At 41.0% G+C, this 20,632-nt stretch overlaps 1 protein-coding gene across 1 annotated transcript in view; it reads left to right on the forward strand.

Moving 5' to 3' along the window:
• Positions 1-20,632, forward strand: part of LOC126298156 (histone-lysine N-methyltransferase 2D-like) — a 989,658-nt gene that overhangs the window by 799,743 nt on the left and 169,283 nt on the right. Inside the window, exon 11 of the mRNA XM_049989466.1 lies at positions 8,331-8,472. Within this exon, the coding sequence (XP_049845423.1) occupies positions 8,331-8,472 (142 nt within the window). The remainder of the gene's footprint in view (positions 1-8,330; positions 8,473-20,632) is intronic.

Below are 20,632 nucleotides of genomic sequence, written 5' to 3' on the forward strand. Positions count from 1 at the left end.
CATTTGTGTATAAATAAAAATAATATTACAAATGTGATAATACTAATAATAATAATAATAATAATAATAATAATAATAATAATAATAATAATAAAGTAATTATACACACATCAAAAAAAGTTTTGCATCACCCCGGTTCCCACAACCCCTGAAGATAGACGTTCACTGAGGATATTGTATCACAGACACAGTCCCTTTGACTGTTCAGAAATGTAACTAAACCTGCCCATAGATATAAGCAACCATGCATGAGCAGTGCCTATTAGACGGAGGGGCAGCAACAGCCGATCAGTTCCAGACATTCCACCAAGAAGGAGGTACACAGTTCATGTTGTCTTTAGTTCAGCTGTGCCTAGACGACCGTTACTGTGGTTTGATCATGTCTGCATTGTTACTTTGTACACAAAGGGCTCTCAACAAGAGAAGTGTCGAGGCATCTCGGAATGAACCAAAGTGATTTTGTTTGGACATGGTGGAGATACAGAGGGACAGGAACTGTCAATGCCATGCCTTGCTAAGGCCGACCAAGAGGTACTTCTGCAGTGGATGACTACTACCTACAGATTACAGCTTGGAGGAACCCTGACAGCAATGCCAAAATGTTGAATAATGCTTCTTGTGCAGCCACAGGATGACACGTTACAACTCAAACTGTGCAAAATAGGCTGCATGATGAGCAACTTCACTCCTGACATCCATGGCAAGGTCCACATTTGCAACCATGACACCATGCAGCACAGTAGAGATGGGTCCAACAACATGCTCAATAAACCACTCAGGGTTGGCATCACGTTCTCTTCAATGAGTGTCACATATGCCTTCAACCAGACAATTGTCGGAGAAGTGTTTGGAGGCGACCCAGTCAGGCTAAATGCCTTAGACACACTGTCCAGTGAGTGCAGCAAGGTGGAGGTTCCCTGATGTTTTGGGGTGGCATTATGGGGGGCTGACGTGCACCACTGGTGGTAATGAAAGGTGCTGTAATGGTTGTACGATACGTGAATGCCATCCTCCAACTGATAGTGCAACTTGCAGCATATTGACGAGGCATTTGTCTTCATGGACGACAATTCACATCCCCCTCATGCACATCCTATGAATGATTTCCTTCAGGATAACATCATTCCTCAACTACAGTGGCCAGCATGTTCTCTAGACATGAACCCTATCAAACATGCCATTGATGCATGAGACAATCTGGACCAATAGTGCCTTGATGAACTTGTGGACAGTATGCCATGACAAATAAAGGCATGCATCAATGCAAGAGGACATGCAACTGGGTATTAGAGGTACTGGTGTGTTCAACATCTGGACCACCACCACTGAAGGTCTCGCTGTATGATGGTATGGTGGTACAACACGCAAAAAGGGCAGAAATGATGTTTATGTTGATCTCTATTCCAATTTTCTGTACAGGTTCTGGAACTCTTGGAACCAAGGTGATGCAAAACTATTTTTCTGTACAGGTTCTGGAACTCTTGGAACCAAGGTGATGCAAAACTATTTTTGATTTGTGTATTACAATAGTCTTTACATGGAATGGCACCTTCTGTAAGAAAAATTCAGACCTGAAGAGATTCAAGACCATATCATCCACAGCTTCATAATGTCATTATTAAACCTAGTATGTCATGAGGTACATGGCTCCAGCAATCACTTTCACAAAATGTGGAGTATAATAAAAAAAATTGTCAGCTAGACACAGCAGAAAGTGTGATTTATCTGACAGTGCAACTTGTTTCGATTGTTCTACAGGTCAATCATAAATTTCCAAAAAGATGTCTTTCATTTTATGAATACTGTCTTTCAATTAATATTTGATAGTTGTGGACCCAAGTACAAGGAAAACAATAACTTTCCTCTTTCTGCTCTGAGAATTATTGTCTCTGCTTATCAAGAGGAAACGTTTAATTCATCCCTTGTTGAATCCTGAGGACAACAATACAGAATGACTTGGGTGCAAAATGTTTATACCCAGACTGACAATGTACTTCACTATTGGCTGCAGTATAGAGTCCCAAATATTCTTCTTTACTGAGAGAGCAAAAGTCAAATTATTTCTATGAGTCATGACTGTCCACCGTCATACCATCGTTCATCCACTTTCAGCAGGTACTAATGACAGAGGCAAAATATGAGCATCTTATGAGCTTCACCATATGTATGAGGCTTGCTTGCCACATGCTACCGCTGTATTCTGTTCTTTGTAAAACACAATTTAACTGGCAGCTCTCTCAGTTGTTGTACATGTAATACACAGAACACTTCCTGCACACCCCTGATACCCATAACATAACTTCCACATAATGTTGTTTGTCATCTAAATCATCTATATATACTTGTTTGCATAGCAGTTAGTTAATTTGAGTATTTAGTTCATCTGAATGTATCAATTTTCATCTATAAAATTTGCTATGTGACAAATCATTATTTTCATAAATACGTTTCTGGTGACTCATGCATTTCTGCAAATATCATATCTTCTAGAGAAACAAACACAATAATTAATTCATCAAACATATTTCACAGAAATGTATTGTTAGCTATGTGTCATGAAGATATGCATGTTTTTTTTTATCTTCATTGTGGTTTGTTATACGTCAGGTTTACCCATTAAAATTAAAATGCAATGCCTTTATCATTTTAGGCAGCAATGAAATGCACAGTCTACACGGGAACCAATAGATATAAAATGAATATCTTACTTTATGTATCGAAAAATACGGTTATAACTATGTAAATTTTTAAGAATTAATAAGATACACTGAAATGTAAATTATGGGAACTGATTTCACTACACAAAAATTGAAAACTTAAAGGAATGAAATCATTTGCTCAAAAAGCACTTTAGAATGGCAGATACGTCAAAGTAGGCTCTCTATACAAACATAATGAATCACTGAGAAAATCTTAGTGTGACACTTAAGAAAAGTGCATGATAATCAATGCAGTTCTCCCATTGATTTTCTGTACTACATTTAGTGGGCAGAGTAATATAATAGATTCGATTTACCCTTATTTATGAAGCAGAGAATTTAATTTTTTTCTTACTTATGTCTCATTTAAGTACAAGGCAGTAGAAACTGTCACAGTTTATTCTACAATCCACTTGTTTTAGATATTTTGGGATTTTATCTCCTGTACAAATTATACGATTTTGCGCAAACCTGTTCATAAATGAGGGTGCTATTTGTTGAGCAACGACTGTGCTTTTGCCAGACCCTTGTGCAAAATAACTTCACAGTCTCCATAAAAAAAAGCCTTAGAAAAATATATATAATTGCACTGACAAGCCTTTCAGTTCAGCTTCTGCTATTATCACTTTCTATATACAGTCCGCTTAAAGCTGTTTCTCTCAGTATGGATACATGACAAATGTGTTAGTTTAACACTGCATTCCACACGATGTTTCTGAATTTTGAGTTTTTGGGTGCAAATTCTAAAATTCTATTCTTTGAGGATGTCACTATCTTTACCTTGTAAGTGTGGGTGGTTGTGTTTCCAACAGAAAATACACTGACACACCAAAGAAACTGGTATAGGCATGCATATTCAAATACAGAGAGACGTAAACAGCAATGCCTGTATAAGACAACAAGTCTGGCACAGTTGTCGGAATTGGTTACTGCTGCTATAATGGCAGGATATCAAGATTTAAGTAAGTTTGAATGTGGTGTTGTAGTCAGTACATGAGCGGTAGGACAAAGCATCCCTGAGGTAGCAATGAAGTGTGAATTTTCCCTTACGGCCACTTCACAAGTCTACCGTGAATATCAGGAATATGCTAAAACATCACATTTCTGACACTGCTGTGGCCAGGTAAAGATCATACAAGAACGGGACCAATGACAACTGATGTTGATTTCAATGTTGCACTGTCAACAAGTGTCGCCATGTGAACCATTCAATGAAACACCATCAATATGGGCTTTTGTCTATTCTTGATGACTGCATCACACAAAGCTTTTTGCCTCAGCTGTGCCCATCAACACTGACATTGGATTGTTGATGACTGGAAACATGTTGTGTAGTTGAAGAAGTCTCATTTCAAATTGTATTGAATGGATGACATGTATGGGTATGGAGACAACCTCATGAAACCATGGTGCATTCCAACGGACTTAGGCAATTCCAGCAGGACAATGCAACACACCACACATCCAGAATTGCTACAGAGTGGCCACACTCTTCTCAGTTTCAACACTTCCACTGGACAGCAAACTCCCCAGACAAACATTATTGAGCATAACTGGGAGATACTGTTCAGAAGAGATCTCCATCCCCTCATACTGTAACGGATTTATGGACTGCCTTGCAGTATTCGTTGTATCAGTTCCCTGTAACACTACTTAAGACATTAGTTGAATCCATGTCAAGTCACATTGTGACACTTCTGTGTGATCACATATTAGGCAGATGTACCAGTTTCTTTGGCTCTTCAATATACACTCCTGGAAATTGAAATAAGAACACCGTGAATTCATTGTCCCAGGAAGGGGAAACTTTATTGACACATTCCTGGGGTCAGATACATCACATGATCACACTGACAGAACCACAGGCACATAGACACAGGCAACACAGCATGCACAATGTCGGCACTAGTACAGTGTATATCCACCTTTCGCAGCAATTCAAGCTGCTATTCTCCCATGGAGACGATCGTAGAGATGCTGGATGTAGTCCTGTGGAACGGCTTGCCATGCCATTTCCACCTGGTGCCTCAGTTGGACCAGCGTTCGTGCTGGATGTGCAGACTGCATGAGACGACGCTTCATCCAGTCCCAAACATGCTCAATGGGGGACAGATCCGGAGATCTTGCTGGCCAGGGTAGTTGACTTACACCTTCTAGAGCACGTTGGGTGGCAAGGGATACATGCAGACGTGCATTGTCCTGTTGGAACAGCAAGTTCCCTTGCCGGTCTAGGAATGGTAGAACGATTGGTTCGATGACGGTTTGGATGTACCGTGCACTATTCAGTGTCCCCTCGACGATCACCAGAGGTGTACGGCCAGTGTAGGAGATCACTCCCCACACCATGATGCCGGGTGTCAGCCCTGTGTGCCTCGGTCATATGCAGTCCTGATTGTGGCGCTCACCTGCACGGTGCCAAACACGCATACAACCATCATTGGCACCAAGGCAGAAGCGACTCTCATCGCTGAAGATGACACGTCTCCATTCGTCCCTCCATTCACACCTGTCGCGACACCACTGGAGGCGGGCTGCACGATGTTGGGGCGTGAGTGGAAGACGGCCTAACGGTGTGCGGGACCGTAGCCAGATTCATGGAGACGGTTGTGAATGGTCCTCGCCGATACCCCAGGAGCAACAGTGTCCCTAATTTGCTGGGAAGTGGCGGTGGGGTCCCCTACGGCACTGCGTAGGATCCTACGGTCTTGGCGTGCATCCGTGCGTCTCTGCGGTCCGGTCCCAGGTCGACGGGCACGTGCACCTTCCGCCGACCACTGGCGACAACATCGATGTACTGTGGAGACCTCACGCCCCACGTGTTGAGCAATTCGGCGGTACGTCCACCCGGTCTCCCACATGCCCACTATACGCCCTCGCTCAAAGTCCGTCAACTGCACATACGGTTCACGTCCACACTGTCGCGGCATGCTACCAGTGTTAAAGACTGCGATGGAGCTCCGTATGCCACGGCAAACTGCGCTGACACTGATGGCGGCGGTGCACAAATGCTGAGTAGCTAGCGCCATTCGACGGCCAACACTGTGGTTCCTGGTGTGTCCGCTGTGCCGTGCGTGTGATCATTGTTTGTACAGCCCTCTTGCAGTGTCTGGAGCAAGTATGGTGGGTCTGACACACCGGTGTCAATGTGTTCTTTTTTCCATTTCCAGGAGTGTACATTGCAGATATTAACACAAATAACATTATCATGAAAAGAATACACTGAATTTTATGTTATAGAGGAGACATTGAATCAAAGATAGGCACAACAAAAAGACTGCCATACATTTGAGTTTTGGTCAAAATGCCTTCTTTGAAAGTAGAAAAACCACACATGTTCACACAAGCACAACTGAGGCACACATGACCACAGTTTCTGGCCACTGGGCCTGACTTTGCTGTGACCAGACTCCAGAGTTCAGCAGCCTGTGACCATGGTCACAAGTGCCTCAGTTGTGTTTTCTACTTCTGAAGAAGGCCTTTTGTCCAAAATTGTAAATGTATAGCAGTGTTTTCTTTGAGGCCATCTGTGACTTGACATCCCCTCTATATGGTGAGTAGGAATCTTTTCTCTTCATAGTATTGTCATTATCCCATCCTAGATATTTCGTTGTTAGGTAGTAACATCATCACTTTAAAAAAACTGAACATATGCTATCCCAAATGCATTTTTCATATGAAATGGAAATCACAGAACTTACACAGAGACAATTTCTCAGACATCAGAGTACCATACCTTCACTATTTTGGTGGTAATGTGGTAATATTTTTAATTCTTGAATGTGAATCTGACCAAGTCCTACGACTTAGTGATAGACCATCACATAAACTTTTGATCTTCCACATTCTTGTATTGATATTAAATAATCTTTTCCTTTACTTATAAGGCTTCTTATACTCATATCAGTTCCCCCAAACTTCTTGCTCAGACATAAAGGCAGTATTTTGTGGTACGCTGCATAACATTTCTTTAAGTGGTTTTGTAGGGATACTGCATTTGCGTTCTTCGCCCTAACTTAATTTCAAATACATCTGTAAATTGTAGAAAATACTGGGATTTGGTGGATACTATTTTGGATACAGTGAATATATTTTTTATAAGTAGACACATAATAAGCTGCTTAATTGGAACATCATTGAGTCGAACATGTCTCAAATATTTGGGAAAGTTGGACTTAGCTAAACTCACTTTTCTGCACAGTTATTGAGACAATAGATCTTTATCTGCTTTACTTTAGTTCTGCATAATCTCAGAAGTCAAGTACTTGATTATAAGACACTATTTGCAATAAATTTTTGTTAGAAGAAGTGTAGCAGGTTGATTGGATACGTGCTCTGGTACCAGACAGCTATTTGTCTGTCACTCAACAGTGGATGAAATATGTGTAAACTCAGTTCTCATCTGCTTCCATTTGACAATAAAGATGGCATAATATTAATTGTGTAACGTTTAGACACTGATCAATTTCTTAAATGGCATCAGCATATGCTAGTGTTGATTTTACACAAAGATATGTAATAATACTTTGAGGGAATACACTATACATAATAGTAAGAAAAATATGTGTATCAGGCATGGGCTCTACATTATATTACTGCTGAAATACGAAAGGCTTAATGTCGTATTACAAAACCATGAAATGTAGGAAGCAGCCACATATAATTTTTACAACATTAAATTATTACAGTTCCTATTATTCTGAAATAATGCGCTCTTGAAAAGAAAATTAGTCACAGATTTATGAATAATCACCAAATTAATGTTATATGGTAGAATATGTAGGAAATATTCGTGTACATAAATGAATAACAACAAATCTTTAAGCTTTTAGTGGTATGATGGACTATGTGTTACATCAATACCTGTAAATCTCAGAGAGCATATGATTTGTGACCTACATAAAATCATATTCATTCTTCTGATACATACCACCAAGTCACTTTATAATTTCAGCAACAGCATGTGAACATTGGAGGAAATATCACAGTTGATAATACTGGGAAACAGTTGAGGAGAATTCATGAGAGGCATTAAGTACAATTATTTGTAGGCTTATTGAATGAGTCACTCTAGAAGAAACAAGTCTAAGTGAGTTAGTGATAAGACAGAATCCAAACTCTCAATGACTGGACAGTGATTTGAAGTATTTTCTTGAAAATGACAAAATTTAATGAGTTCTGAGCACCATGCCATTTTTATCTATCTTTTGAAATTAATTGATGATGTATGGAAGATTTTGTAGCATGTGTATGAATTTCTATGACAAAATTAATTTCATCTTAAATGAAATGTTTTAAATGATTTATGTTTCAAATTACACTTGCACAAGCTGAAACAGAGAAATAAACTGTATAAGGAATGAAATAGTAGAAAACAAGTAATAATATTATTGTACATATGTACTGATTTCACTATTTGGCTGACTATATTCAGAGCCACCTATCAGTTCTTTTCTGTAGTAACCAAGTTTGCACTATAAACCCTTGAAATGCACTGAGGGGAAGGGAGGGGGAGGGGGGACAGGTAGCTCTGATTGACTGGAACATTTAAGTTCATGTCTCTTAAGTTATCAAATTTTTAGTTACAAGAGGAAGCTATTGGCTACATGCTGGCAGGCATACTTTGTGTTGCAGGAGGGCGGCGGCATGCTGCTGCAGCAGGCAGCACAGGCACCTGCACACAACCAGTCTGATGCATCACAAGCACAACCACCACCTTCTAAGGCCTCCTCAGGGACCATAAGTGGAATGCTTGCAGACTTCAGCAGGGCTCTTGGTAAGCTCATCTCCACCTCGTCCTGCACCAGCTCCATCACTGCTCTGTAGATCACTGCAATGACGCTACAATAGAATAATTTCCTGTTAAGCATTCTTTAAATTCCATTCACTGAGAATAGTGACTGATATAACTCTAAATGAATTGTCATTAGTTTGATGTTTTATTTAATACCTACATCGGAATGTTACGTGGGTGGCAAGAGAATATTTCCATATTTCAGGCTGACAACCTTTTGTTAAAACATTGTATGTACTTTTTTCAAGGTAATCAGTATCATTATTTGAGTGCCTCTGAATCCATTTTTGGTACTTCTTCCACACCTTTCCATGAAGTGAAAGGACCACTGAGATATCTATTATGCCCATATGTATATTTGTTCTCTATTCCCTCTGGGCCAAAAGCATATGGTAGCTCACAAACTAAACACATTCCATGACAGAATATACAGTGATTTTTCAGTATTTTATTATTTAGATGAAATCCAGTTCTTCAATATACCACCCAAGAAACAAAGTGTGACACATCACTAGCAATAAACCAACATGTTACTCCATTTTCCATTCCCATGCATTATTGCTCCCAGCTGTTTGTATGACATAATTGACTAGTGTAATAAGTTATTAACTCAGTACACAATGACATTACTCAGTACTCAATAATGTCTGCTTTTTTTATAGAAAGAAAGTCCACTTTAGTTCTCAGTAATTTTCTTAATTTATTCAATGACCAGCTTTGGAGCTTAAGGTTTCAGCATCAATTGCAAACAAGGTGAGGGGCATCTAATGTAATCTAATGTACAAGTACTCTTGGATTGACATACTAAAATGAAACCTACAGTTGTGGAAAATAGTGTACTCACATAATTATGAGGACATAAATGTGCGAGAGCCAGGCCATTAGGTCATGAAGGACTGCACCAATGTCACACAAATGCATGGGACTGGAAAAGAACATTAACATTGGGGGGAGGGGGGTACCAGATGGAAATGAACTCAGCAATACTGTAAATAAATAAGTAACTAAACTCACGTGTAAGACCAGCAAACACAGTGACTGACTGGACAGCATCACATGGAAGTGACCAGTGCAGACAGCCCAGTAGCCAGCTGACCACTGCAGTGGAAGAAACTGATGATGGAGCCAATGAGGTGAGAAACTGAAGTAAATAGCCATGAAAGAGTGGGGAAAGGGGTTGACAGGTCTGTCCACTTACAAAAGTATGGTTAAAAAGATCTATACAAACTAGAGCTACAGATATAATAATAATTAAATAACATACAAACATGGTAAATCAGCAAAAACACCCAAAACCAGCATGACAGAGTACATCACATTAAAGGGGTATAAGATAAAAATACATCTAAAATGGTTGTTACAGATGAAATATAACATGATATCTAAAAATTAAGCAATAAAACAATGACAGGTGAGATGTGATAGGGGAACGATACTGACTGTAAGGATCAGTACCTATGTATAGATTCATCCTTACAGAGCAAAACATCTTAGTATAAAAAGCTTAGTTAAACTTGAAATGATAAACATAATGAGAGTAACAATGTACACATACAATACAGCACTTTTCATCCACATAGTACCAGACATAATAAAGGTAGTGAGGAGTAAAAGGGCTATACACTAGGACAAGGAAAAACCAGTAAAGAAATTATACCTATGTATAATGGTTGTGATCCCTGTGGTTGGGTAAAATGGGATTAATGCAACAACAGAGTCGTTGCAATGAAATAAAATGTACTAGCTTTGACACATGGGAGCATCATCTTTAAGACACAAAATGTATAATATATAACTGTAAGTGTGTGGGTAAATGCCTAAAAGTCAACATGATGGAATGCATGACAGTAAAAAGATAAAATATAAAACTAAAACTGCAACAGGAACAGGGTACTGATGGCATACACAAAGTACATCCAACAATCAATCAATAAGACTACAGCTAAAGAGTATCCAGAAAAAGAAAATGTTACATTTGAGTGTCGATGATACAACAATTGATCTATTATTTAAAAAATAGGATCTTGGAAGACTTAGAATAAATGCACACCATTTAGTACTTAAGAAATCCATAGTGTGTTTCAGCAAAATTTGTTCATTTTGCATAAACTTGGGGTCCTGGTTCAGATGGTGCCAAATTTAAATTCCCTCAAGCAGGTCAAGTATATGTCCTTTTGGATGATGGTGGAGGATACTGTGGTTCTTGGTGATGACAGGAATTGAGCGTTTACAGGCCTTAAGATCACTGGTTAAAGCATATTTTGAATTACTTAAATCCTGATGTTCCTTAACCTGACAGCAAATGTCCATTCTGTTTGGCCTGTGTATTGGCACTCACAGTCTCCACACTTGACTTTATAGACACCTAAATGTGTGTGTGGCTTTACATTGTGGGTTTCATGCCATCTGTCTTCTTTAGTCATACAGTCCCTAAGTATGGCACTTGTATTACTTCTTACTATTCTTGTCTTGATTGATGGGTGTGAGGGGAATCTCCTGGGTAATACCAGAATGGTTCTTTTGCAGAATCTGCCATTCAAGAAAATCAATTACTTGTGTTGAATAGGCATTAGTGTGGGCAATATATTTAATTCTTTTGAGATTTTTGTTAAGATTTATGTCATGTAAATGCTGTACCATGGCATGCAACGTGACTTCCTTGTATTTCTATAGACGGTTACATGACTCATGAATAATGTTGTTGGTGATTAACTCCTTCCTGTAGATAACATACATCATATGGCCATCCCATGTGAAGATGCAAAAATGAGCAGAAAGGTAGAGATAAGTTTCTCTGATGCTACAACATAAAATGTATTTGGGTATGCATACAATTCAAATCTTGCCGGAATTCGATAATTTGTTCCTTTGAGGCATTATAAAGTGAAAAAAGCATCATCTATCTAATGTCATAACTTACAATATTGTGTTTGTGGGTGGCATTGATTTCGAAAAATTGGCATGTGATGTGGATGATGAAAATAATAGCAACTTTTTTCATGAGTGATGAAACCATGGCAAGACTACTAGCTCCAGATCAAAAATAGCTGTGACCAAGGACCAGTCAGAGGAGCATAATGAACTCATTAATGACTTATATATCAACATTACTGTATTGTTTCAAATTATCCTCACCAATAAGAGTCATTTCTTTTGTAGGGATATTAATGTACATGTTAGTGATGTCCAAGCTTGCCATGTATGCACTGTTTGTATCATAAGTATCATTTAAGCAGGCAATGAGCTCTTGTCAATTTTTAATGGAATAGGTAGCTGGGTAATAGCAATGCTTGTCAAGAAAGAGTTGAGTTCTTTGGTGAGCCAGTAATATGGGGAATCTATGGCATTAACAATCACTCTAAGGGTGTATTGGGCTTATGTATTTTCATTGTACCTCTTAATGTGAGAGTTTTGTGATATGCTGGTAATGGCACTCTTTTGGAAGGGGGTCAAATGGGGGAATGGAATTATGATATAACTTGACGGATCAGTGATAGGACATATCCTGACATATCAGGAAACTATCAATTTAGCATTGGGGTGATGTCGCATAAGGCATCATAACTGATCACACAGTAATAACAATACATTGTGACTGAGATGGAGACCAACTTTTAATACTGATCATTTCATCTGACTGAGCAGCCAGCACGTCATGTAATACACTACAGTATGTTTGGTGTTCTGCTTTTGAACATGCAGGTGACCAAAGAGAACAGTCTGTGAAATGATCAGCCCAAATACAAAACACTTTTTTTGAAACAAATGTACAATTATCCTTCTCACTCTCCATGGCTGTGACTGATGTCCTCACATGCAATTATGTATGCAGTTCCATGACTTGAGGTCCAAATATGAGGAGGAGTTGAAAAATCTGAGGTACATGAAATCACAAGTCTGTAGAAAAATGAATTCTGACTAATCCAGTTACTATAAACACAAGTCTATTGATGCAACATAACACACTGAGTAACAGAGACTGATAACAGCCAGACAACACAATGTTAAAATGACTGTCCATTGGAAGAGGAAATAGGTCTCCTTTCATGACAGTGGGCAAAACAGAACTGTTGCTCTCATTCCACACAAACACTTATCAAACCATTGAATAGTGGTGGCACATCACAACTCTTGGGGGCAGTGACTATTTCCTCCTTTTTTAACAGCAGCTGTTGCATTTTAATGATGTTTTGTTGGTATGAGCCAAATATAACATACAGACAACCATGTAGTCAACTGCTGGCTATATTAGCAATGAAATCAAAAGTTATGAAACTATTATTCTTGTTCCACACTTCAGTCTCAAAATCATTAATGTATACATATTGAGGATCTTGGCAACATATCTAAGTCTGAAAATAATCAAATGGCTACATATTGTCCACTAGGATGAATGACAGGGGGCAATGGTGCTATAAATCATGTTGACAGCTTGAACATTTGTAACGACCTATGTCAGGTTAGCTTGTTTACTTATGTCTTATGAAGACAGATTATCTTAGTGATGCAGGAACTTTTTATCAAAAACATTTGACTCACAAAGGGAAGGAAGTAGTATAATAAAATTTCTCATAATGATGTCACATTAAATCCCAAACTGCTCTGGGGTATTCTGTGGGCTTGTGGAGTGAAAGCATATGAGTTTGTTGATGGTTTGAGAAAAGTCACTTCTGCTCATTACTGTCTGCATTTTATTTTGTAAAACTGATTTTTTGTATTTTTCACACTTTCAGACATAATTCATTTGTGCATTAACTGTTATAGGCTATTTTGAAATGGCATAAATACCTAAGAGGAAATTATAAGTTATGAACTCTGTTGACACACTGCTCAATAAGTTAATTATTGATAGAGATTTCTTTGTTAGATGGCACAATAAGCCTGGTGGCACTTTGGTGCCACACAAAAGAAATGATAATACTCAAATGATGAATTTCATACTCCCACTTCAGTTCATCCTTCACTTACACATAACAACAAGAACAAAATACTACACATCACAATAAAGGAATGAGAGATGATCTGACATGGTCAGATGTTATAGTTCTCAAATTAGGATTAGACAAGGATGAGAAAGGAATGTGGACATGACTATTTCAAAGAAACCTTTTAGGTATTTGATATAGCCACTTCTATCTCTACATCAACAAACTGCAGCCCATTATGAACTGCATGGCAGATGGTACTTCCCATTGCAGCACTTGTTATACCTTCTTACCAACTTGCTGCAAATGTTCATAAGTGATAATTGTGCACTTCACAAAACAGGAAAACAATGTTGTATTCTACATCTACAATGCCAATGAGTCACAACTGGAATCATGGATGTATAGACTGCAAAATGAATAATTGTATTAATGTCTGTAATTAGTTTAATCTTGTCTTAACAGTGTGTATGGGAGTAATATGCAGGGAGTTATAGAATATTCATAGAGTCATTACTTAACAGTGATTCTTCAAACTTTGTAAGTATGCATTTGTGGGATAGTTGGCATCTAACTTCCAGCATGCTCTTGAAGCACCTCAGTGACTCTCTCCCTTAGGTCAAATAATCATGTGACCATTAGTACTACCCTTTTTTATGTATGTTCATTATCTCCTATTAATTCTATTTGAAATGTGTGCCACACTTTTGAGTTGTAATCTAGGATGATTCATACTGGTGTTTTGTAATCAATCTCCTCCGTATACTCATTTCATTTTCCCAGTGTCATATGAACAAACCAAGCTCTAATGTTGCTGTGGTTGGCAGGAGAGCCAACACCGTATTACTAGAGGAGGCCGAAAGGCACACGATTTAGCTCATGCAGGCTGGCGTAAGGTCTGGAACAGGATAAGGAAATTAGAATTTAGAAACAACGGACATAGCTGGTGGATTACTTAACTTTAATCCATTAATGATGAACGTCGGTTTTGACAGTACATAGTTCACAATATCAATAGTAAGTGATAATGGCGCCTTGCTAGGTCATAGCAAATAACATAGCTGAAGGCTATGCTAACTATTGTCTTGGCAAATGAGAGCGTATTTAGTCAGTGAAACATCGCTAGCATAGTCGGCTGTACAACTGGGGCGAGTGCTAGGAAGTCACTCTAGACCTTCCGTGTGGCGGCGCTCGGTCTGCAATCATTGATAGTGGCGACCGCGGGGAGCTAGAAAATGCCTGAAAACGTGCTCCAGGGTGCACGCCATCATGCGGTGTATGCACCCGTAGAGAGACAGGAGGGGCCGATGGCTCGACCTCCATCGGGCCAGGACACCCGATGGACGAAGACGACATATGGTCCGGAGCTGAGGACAACTGGTCACGGGAAGCGATCAGTGGCGCGTGACCCAGGGAGGCTCCCGGTGGATGCAGCAGCGCGTCCACTGCGGGCGTCGCCGGCGGGAGAACAGGAAGCTGACCGGATGGTACCGTCGCTGAAAGCAGACGGCGAGCCGCAGATCCCATGTGACGACAGAGGCGCAGCTGATTGAGATGCCGACGCACATCACCAGAGGCCCCCAAAACCAGATACATAATGCTGCCGAGGCAGCGAAGAATGCGCCCTTCGGGCCAACGCCGTGAACCTCGATAGTGGCGATAGTAGACAGCGTCGCCTGGAGCAAAAGCAGGTGTCTGCCGCTGCACAGGAACCTGATGCGGCGGATGCATCAAAGACATCAAGGTGCGATTATGACGACCGTGGAGCAACTCAGCCGGCGAGCGACCATCTCGGGGCTGAGAGCGATACGAGGACAAAAAGAGCAATAACGCGTCCTCCCGAGAATGCGACTCTTTTCAACTTCAACATCTGTGACTTGAAAGTCCTGACCAATCGTTCAGCGGCACCGTTTGACTGTGGCGAAAATGGCGTGGAAGTCAGATGTTGAATACCATTGGTCTTGCAGAATGACTGAAATTCTGCGGACATGAATTGTGGGCCATAGTCTGTGGAAGACCTTCAAAGCAAAAGATAGCGGATAACGCTTGGATGGTGTCACATGTCGTCGTGGAAGACATCCGGACAACAAAACGAAAATTACTGAATTAATCTACCACAACCAACCATCGAGCATTCGAGAATGGACTAGCAAAATCGATGTGTAAGCGTTGCCAAGTGTAAGTGGCTTTTGGCCATGCAAAGAATTTCCGCGGTGGTGCTGATTGTTGTTCGGCACACGCTATGCAAGAAGAGCACATATTCGTAATTGCGGCATCGATTCCGAAGAAAGTACAGTGCTGACGAGCAAGTTGTTTCGTTCTCACTATACCCCAATGTCCTTGGTGGAGAAGCTGTAAGACAGAGGACTGTAACGAACGTGGTATCACGACCCTGGACTGATCATTATCAGAACGCAACAGCAAAACACCACGTCGTACAAAAAGCCTCTCCTTGTGAGCAAAAAATCGGCGAACCAACGGGTCCCCGATCTGTGACTTTGACAAGGGCCATTTCGTAGCAACAAAATGCAGAACGAGAGAAAAGACAGGGTCGGCAGCTGGGGCTGTAGCTACACGACGAAAATCAATCAGAAACAATTCGACCACGCCATCGGTTTCCGCATCAATAAACATGCAAGCAAGTTGGGAGGAATCGAATGCCCTATCCTCAGCAACAGGCAAGTGGGACAACGCATCAGCGTTTCCGTGCTTAGCAGTGGACCGATACAAGATATTGTAGTGGTACTGCGAGAGGAAAATAGACCAGCGAATGAATTTCTGCGCTGTACGTGGAGGTACAGGCTTGGTCGGAAGAAAAAGCGATGTCAAAGGTTTGTGGTCTGTGATTATGGTAAAGTGACAACCATACAAGAAATAATGAAACTTTTTAACACCAAATACGAGAGCGAATGCTTCTTTTTTTATCCGTGAATAATTTCTTTGTGCAGACGAGAGCACTTTAGATGCAAAGGCAATAGGGCGATGCGATCCATCTTTGTGCGCGAGCACAGCACCGATCCCGAAATCCAATGCATCCACCATCAACAAGAGGGGCTTCTGGGGATTGAATGGCGTAAGGCAAGTATTGGAAAGGAATGCCGATTTCAACCGGCGAAAGGTGCATTCGCATTCCGTCGTCCAGACGAACGGAACACCCTTACGGCGTAAGTGATGAAGCGGAGCTGAAGTGGAAGAGGCACACGGCACATAGCGGTGGTAGTAATTTATTTTGCCCAGCACACTCTGTAGCTACTTCAAATTCTGCGGCGAAGGCAAGTCTTGTATGGCACGGAGGTGTGTTGGACTGGGATGTATGCCTTGGGCACTGAGTACATGTCCCAAGTATGGCAAGTCACAACCAAAAAACACACATTTGTCCTTCCGCAAGCGAAGACCATTTTGTCGCAAGACCTGAAATAATGTTCTGAGATTGGCCAAATGTTCTTCTTCCGACTTTCCAGAGATCACAATATCGTCCAGATAATTTGCTGCAGTAGGGACCGACGCACAAACAGTTTGGAGATATTGCTGAAACAATGTAGGGGCAGATGCACACCCGAATGGCAGTCGTTTGAACTGATACAACCCAAGATGCGTGTTAACCACTGGTATTTGCAAGTACGCATCTGCGAAGTCCCACTTCGAAAAATATTTACCCTGGCACAGTTTGTCAAAAAGATCTTTCGGGCGGGGTAAAGGAAAAGTTGCAATCACTAGTTGTGGATTCACTGTTGCCTTGAAGTCCACACAAAGTCTCAACTTTCCGGAAGGTTTTGGCAAAATTACTAAGGGTGATGCCCAGAGAGAAGCCTCCATACGTTCGATTACACTTTGTGATTCCAAATCGTGTAATGTTTTTGCGACCTCATCATGCAGTGCGTGGGGAACATTGCACGCTGTGAAAAATTTCGGGTTCATGTTTACTTTCAGTTCCAATTGTGCTTTATAGTTCTTAGCGCAACCGAGGCCCGGTGCAAAAATGTCTTCAAATTCCTCACATAGACGAGAAACACTGTCTAAGGCTCCGTCTCGTTCACTGTTAGGACCTGATTTACTATAGACAAGTTAAACAACTGAAATAAATCGAAACCAAACAAGTTCACTGCAGAAGAAGAACGAAGGACGTAAAATGACACAAGTTTTGTTTGTCCTTTGTATGTTGCAAGAAGGCTGCACTGTCCTAACACAGGGATCTCCTGACCTGAATAGCTAGTTAACATTTGCGGCACACAACGGAGGTGTGCCCAGAAGTTTGTAAGTGTCTTTATTGATCAGTGAAACTGCAGCTCCTGGAATGGTATCACTTTGCTGTTAATATCCAAGTCTACAAAAAGTTTATTGTCCTGCTGACGACAAAAGTGACTGTCTCGTGCAACGTGAACTGACACTGGTACATAATCACTTGCGACTTGACGGGAGTTCCGGCGATGTCAACGTACACTATTTTTGGGACGAACACAGTCTCTATTAGAGAGAGTGGCACTGGGCGGAGTGGAATGAACTACATGAATTTCCATGGGTGAAGTTTCGCGAGCCTGATTATCCTTGGTTCGATTCCGATTCTGGTGCGAAACAAAGGGCCTGGAATGGTTTTGGGCTTCTGATCTGAGCTTTTTCTGGCAATCACTCTGAACATGTCCTTTTTTATTACAATAAAAGCAAATAGCTTGGCATGATGGGCAATTCTCACACGAATGTTTAGTAGCACACTGCGGGCATGATTTGATCACTGCATTTGCTTGCCAGCGCAGCACACGTGGCTGAGAGCCTGGCGGCAGCGGCGCGGCCAGGTGCGAGGGCTGTTCACTGCTCCGTGCAGCTCGCCCGGCAGGCCGGTTAACCTGACACACTGCTGGTGAAGATTCAAATGATTCATGAGCCGATCCAATATTTCCATCACTTGTTGAAGGGAGGGATTGACTAGTTTCAAAATCTGTTCCCTTATACAAACATCAGAAACGTTCTGTGCAATTGCATCACATACCATAGTATCTGAATAAGGGAGTCCGTCTTGACACTCAAAAGCCCAATCCCTAGTAAGGCCTTGCAAGGTTGCAACCCACTCCCGATTAGTCTGACCTGCAGTACGTTTTGTACGAAAGAAGATATACCGTTTGGCAAATACATTGACTGATTCTTTGAAATATGCATCTAATGCAGACAAAATTTCTTCATAGGACAGAGTTGCTACACATGGTATGTTTGTACGCCGACCGAAGACAACAAAAATGGCTGCCACTTGTTACCTTGAATTCTGTAGGTGGCGAGATGGAATCCAAATTGGTGTGACCACTCCGTCCAGCTTTCCAGTGCAGCATCAAAAGGTCGAAAAGTGGGTGCAACAGCATGTTGTGGCTGCGTTAGCGGTGGAGCGGCGGCCGCCGCATCGTTTTGCATCACATGTTGTCCCTGGACGAGCTGTCCAGTAAGGCCTGCGTCTGCTGATTCTGTAAGCGATAAAATTCACACAGTACATCTGGAGATTGTGGTGAAGCCATTACACAAGTAAATCAGGGCAATATCGATAAGAATGCTGTTTTGCCTCGTCGCCAATGTTGTGGTTGGCAGGAGAGACAACACCGTGTTACTAGAGGAGGCCGAAAGGCACGTGAATTAGCTCATGCAGGATGGTGTAAGGTCTGGAACAGGACAAGGAAATTAGAATTTAGAAACAATGGACGTAGCTGGTGGAATACTTAATTTTAATCCATTAATGATGAATGTCGGTTTTGACAGTACATAGTTCACAATATCAATAGTAACTGATAATGGCGACTTGCACGGTTGTAGCACATAACGTAGCTGAAGGCTATGCTAACTATTGTCTTGGCAAATGAGAACGTAAGTGGGCAGTGAACCATCGCTAGCACAGTCGGCTGTACAACTGGGGCGAGTGCTATTAAGTCTCTCTAGACCCGCCGTGTGGCGGCGCTCAGTCTGCAATCACTGATAGTGGCGACAAGCGGGTCCGATGTATACTTCCGGACCGCGGCCGATTTAAAGGCTACCACCTAGCAAGTGTGGTGTCTGGCAGTGGCACCACAAATGTAGTGTGATACTTTGAATAGAATGACCTCCTCCATGCCAGTCAGAATGGATTCCAAAAATATCAATCATGTGAATTAACTCAAACTTTTCTCTCATGAATTATGAGAGCCATGGATCCAGTAAGTCAGGTAGGCAATATTTCTTGACCTCCAAAAAGCATGTGACCCAGTTCCCCAGCTTCAATTATTATCAAAAGTGCGATCTTACAGTGTATGAATGGTTTGAGGATTTCTTGGTAGGGAGGCTGCAGCATGTTATTCTCGATAGAGGGTCGCAGATGTAGAATGTACTTCAGGTGTGCCCATGGGCCCTTGCTGTTCATGTTGTGTATTAATAACATTACAGAAAAATTTTAATAGTATAGTCTACTCTCAGACCTTTTGCAGATGATGTGGTTATATGTAATAAAGTACTCTCCAAAAGCAGCTGCACAATTATCCAGTTGGCTGTTCATAAGATTTCAAAGTGGGGCAAGGGAACGTGCTGTAAATGTTCATAAGTGATGTTTGTGCACTTCACAAAAAAGGAAAACAATGTTGTATACTACATCTACAATGCCAAAGAGTCACAACTGGAATCATTTATCTTGGTGTAACAATTTGTTGGGATAATAAATCACACAGACCCATCTATGGGACCTGAGCTACTGGTGATTTACAAAGAAAGGATCCCTTCCCCCCTCTTTTAAACCAACCAGTAAAGAAGGGAAGAAATGTCCAATTTGTTTTCAGCAATTTTCTCGAGAAGCTCAAAAGTATCAACCACATCACCACATTATACCAATATGAATCTAAGCATTTACTGCACATGGTTTATATCCAAGATCCTTCACTACAAATATATAGAAGCTGTAGCCTACTATTGATGTGGTCCATTCAATAATCCTACAGGGCTTTCTTCCCTCTTTATCAATCAGTGACACATCAGTATCCTGCTTATAGTGAAGCAAAAGTGAGTCCTGTGTCACATAATTACTTGACTTTCATAGTGTTGTGATATTGTCAGCAGTTAAGGTCTTACCTTAATAATATCTTAGAATCCTAACACATCACAGGAGTATCCAGACATGAATGAATACTCCTGCAAAATTGAGGCTGTTGGCTAATGAGCATCACCATATCCTTCACTAAAAATGCCTGTAAGCTGTGGCCTACTACTGATGTGGTCCA

This window comes from Schistocerca gregaria, chromosome X (genome assembly GCF_023897955.1).
Source record: "Schistocerca gregaria isolate iqSchGreg1 chromosome X, iqSchGreg1.2, whole genome shotgun sequence".
NCBI classification, from domain to species: Eukaryota; Metazoa; Arthropoda; class Insecta; order Orthoptera; family Acrididae; genus Schistocerca; species Schistocerca gregaria.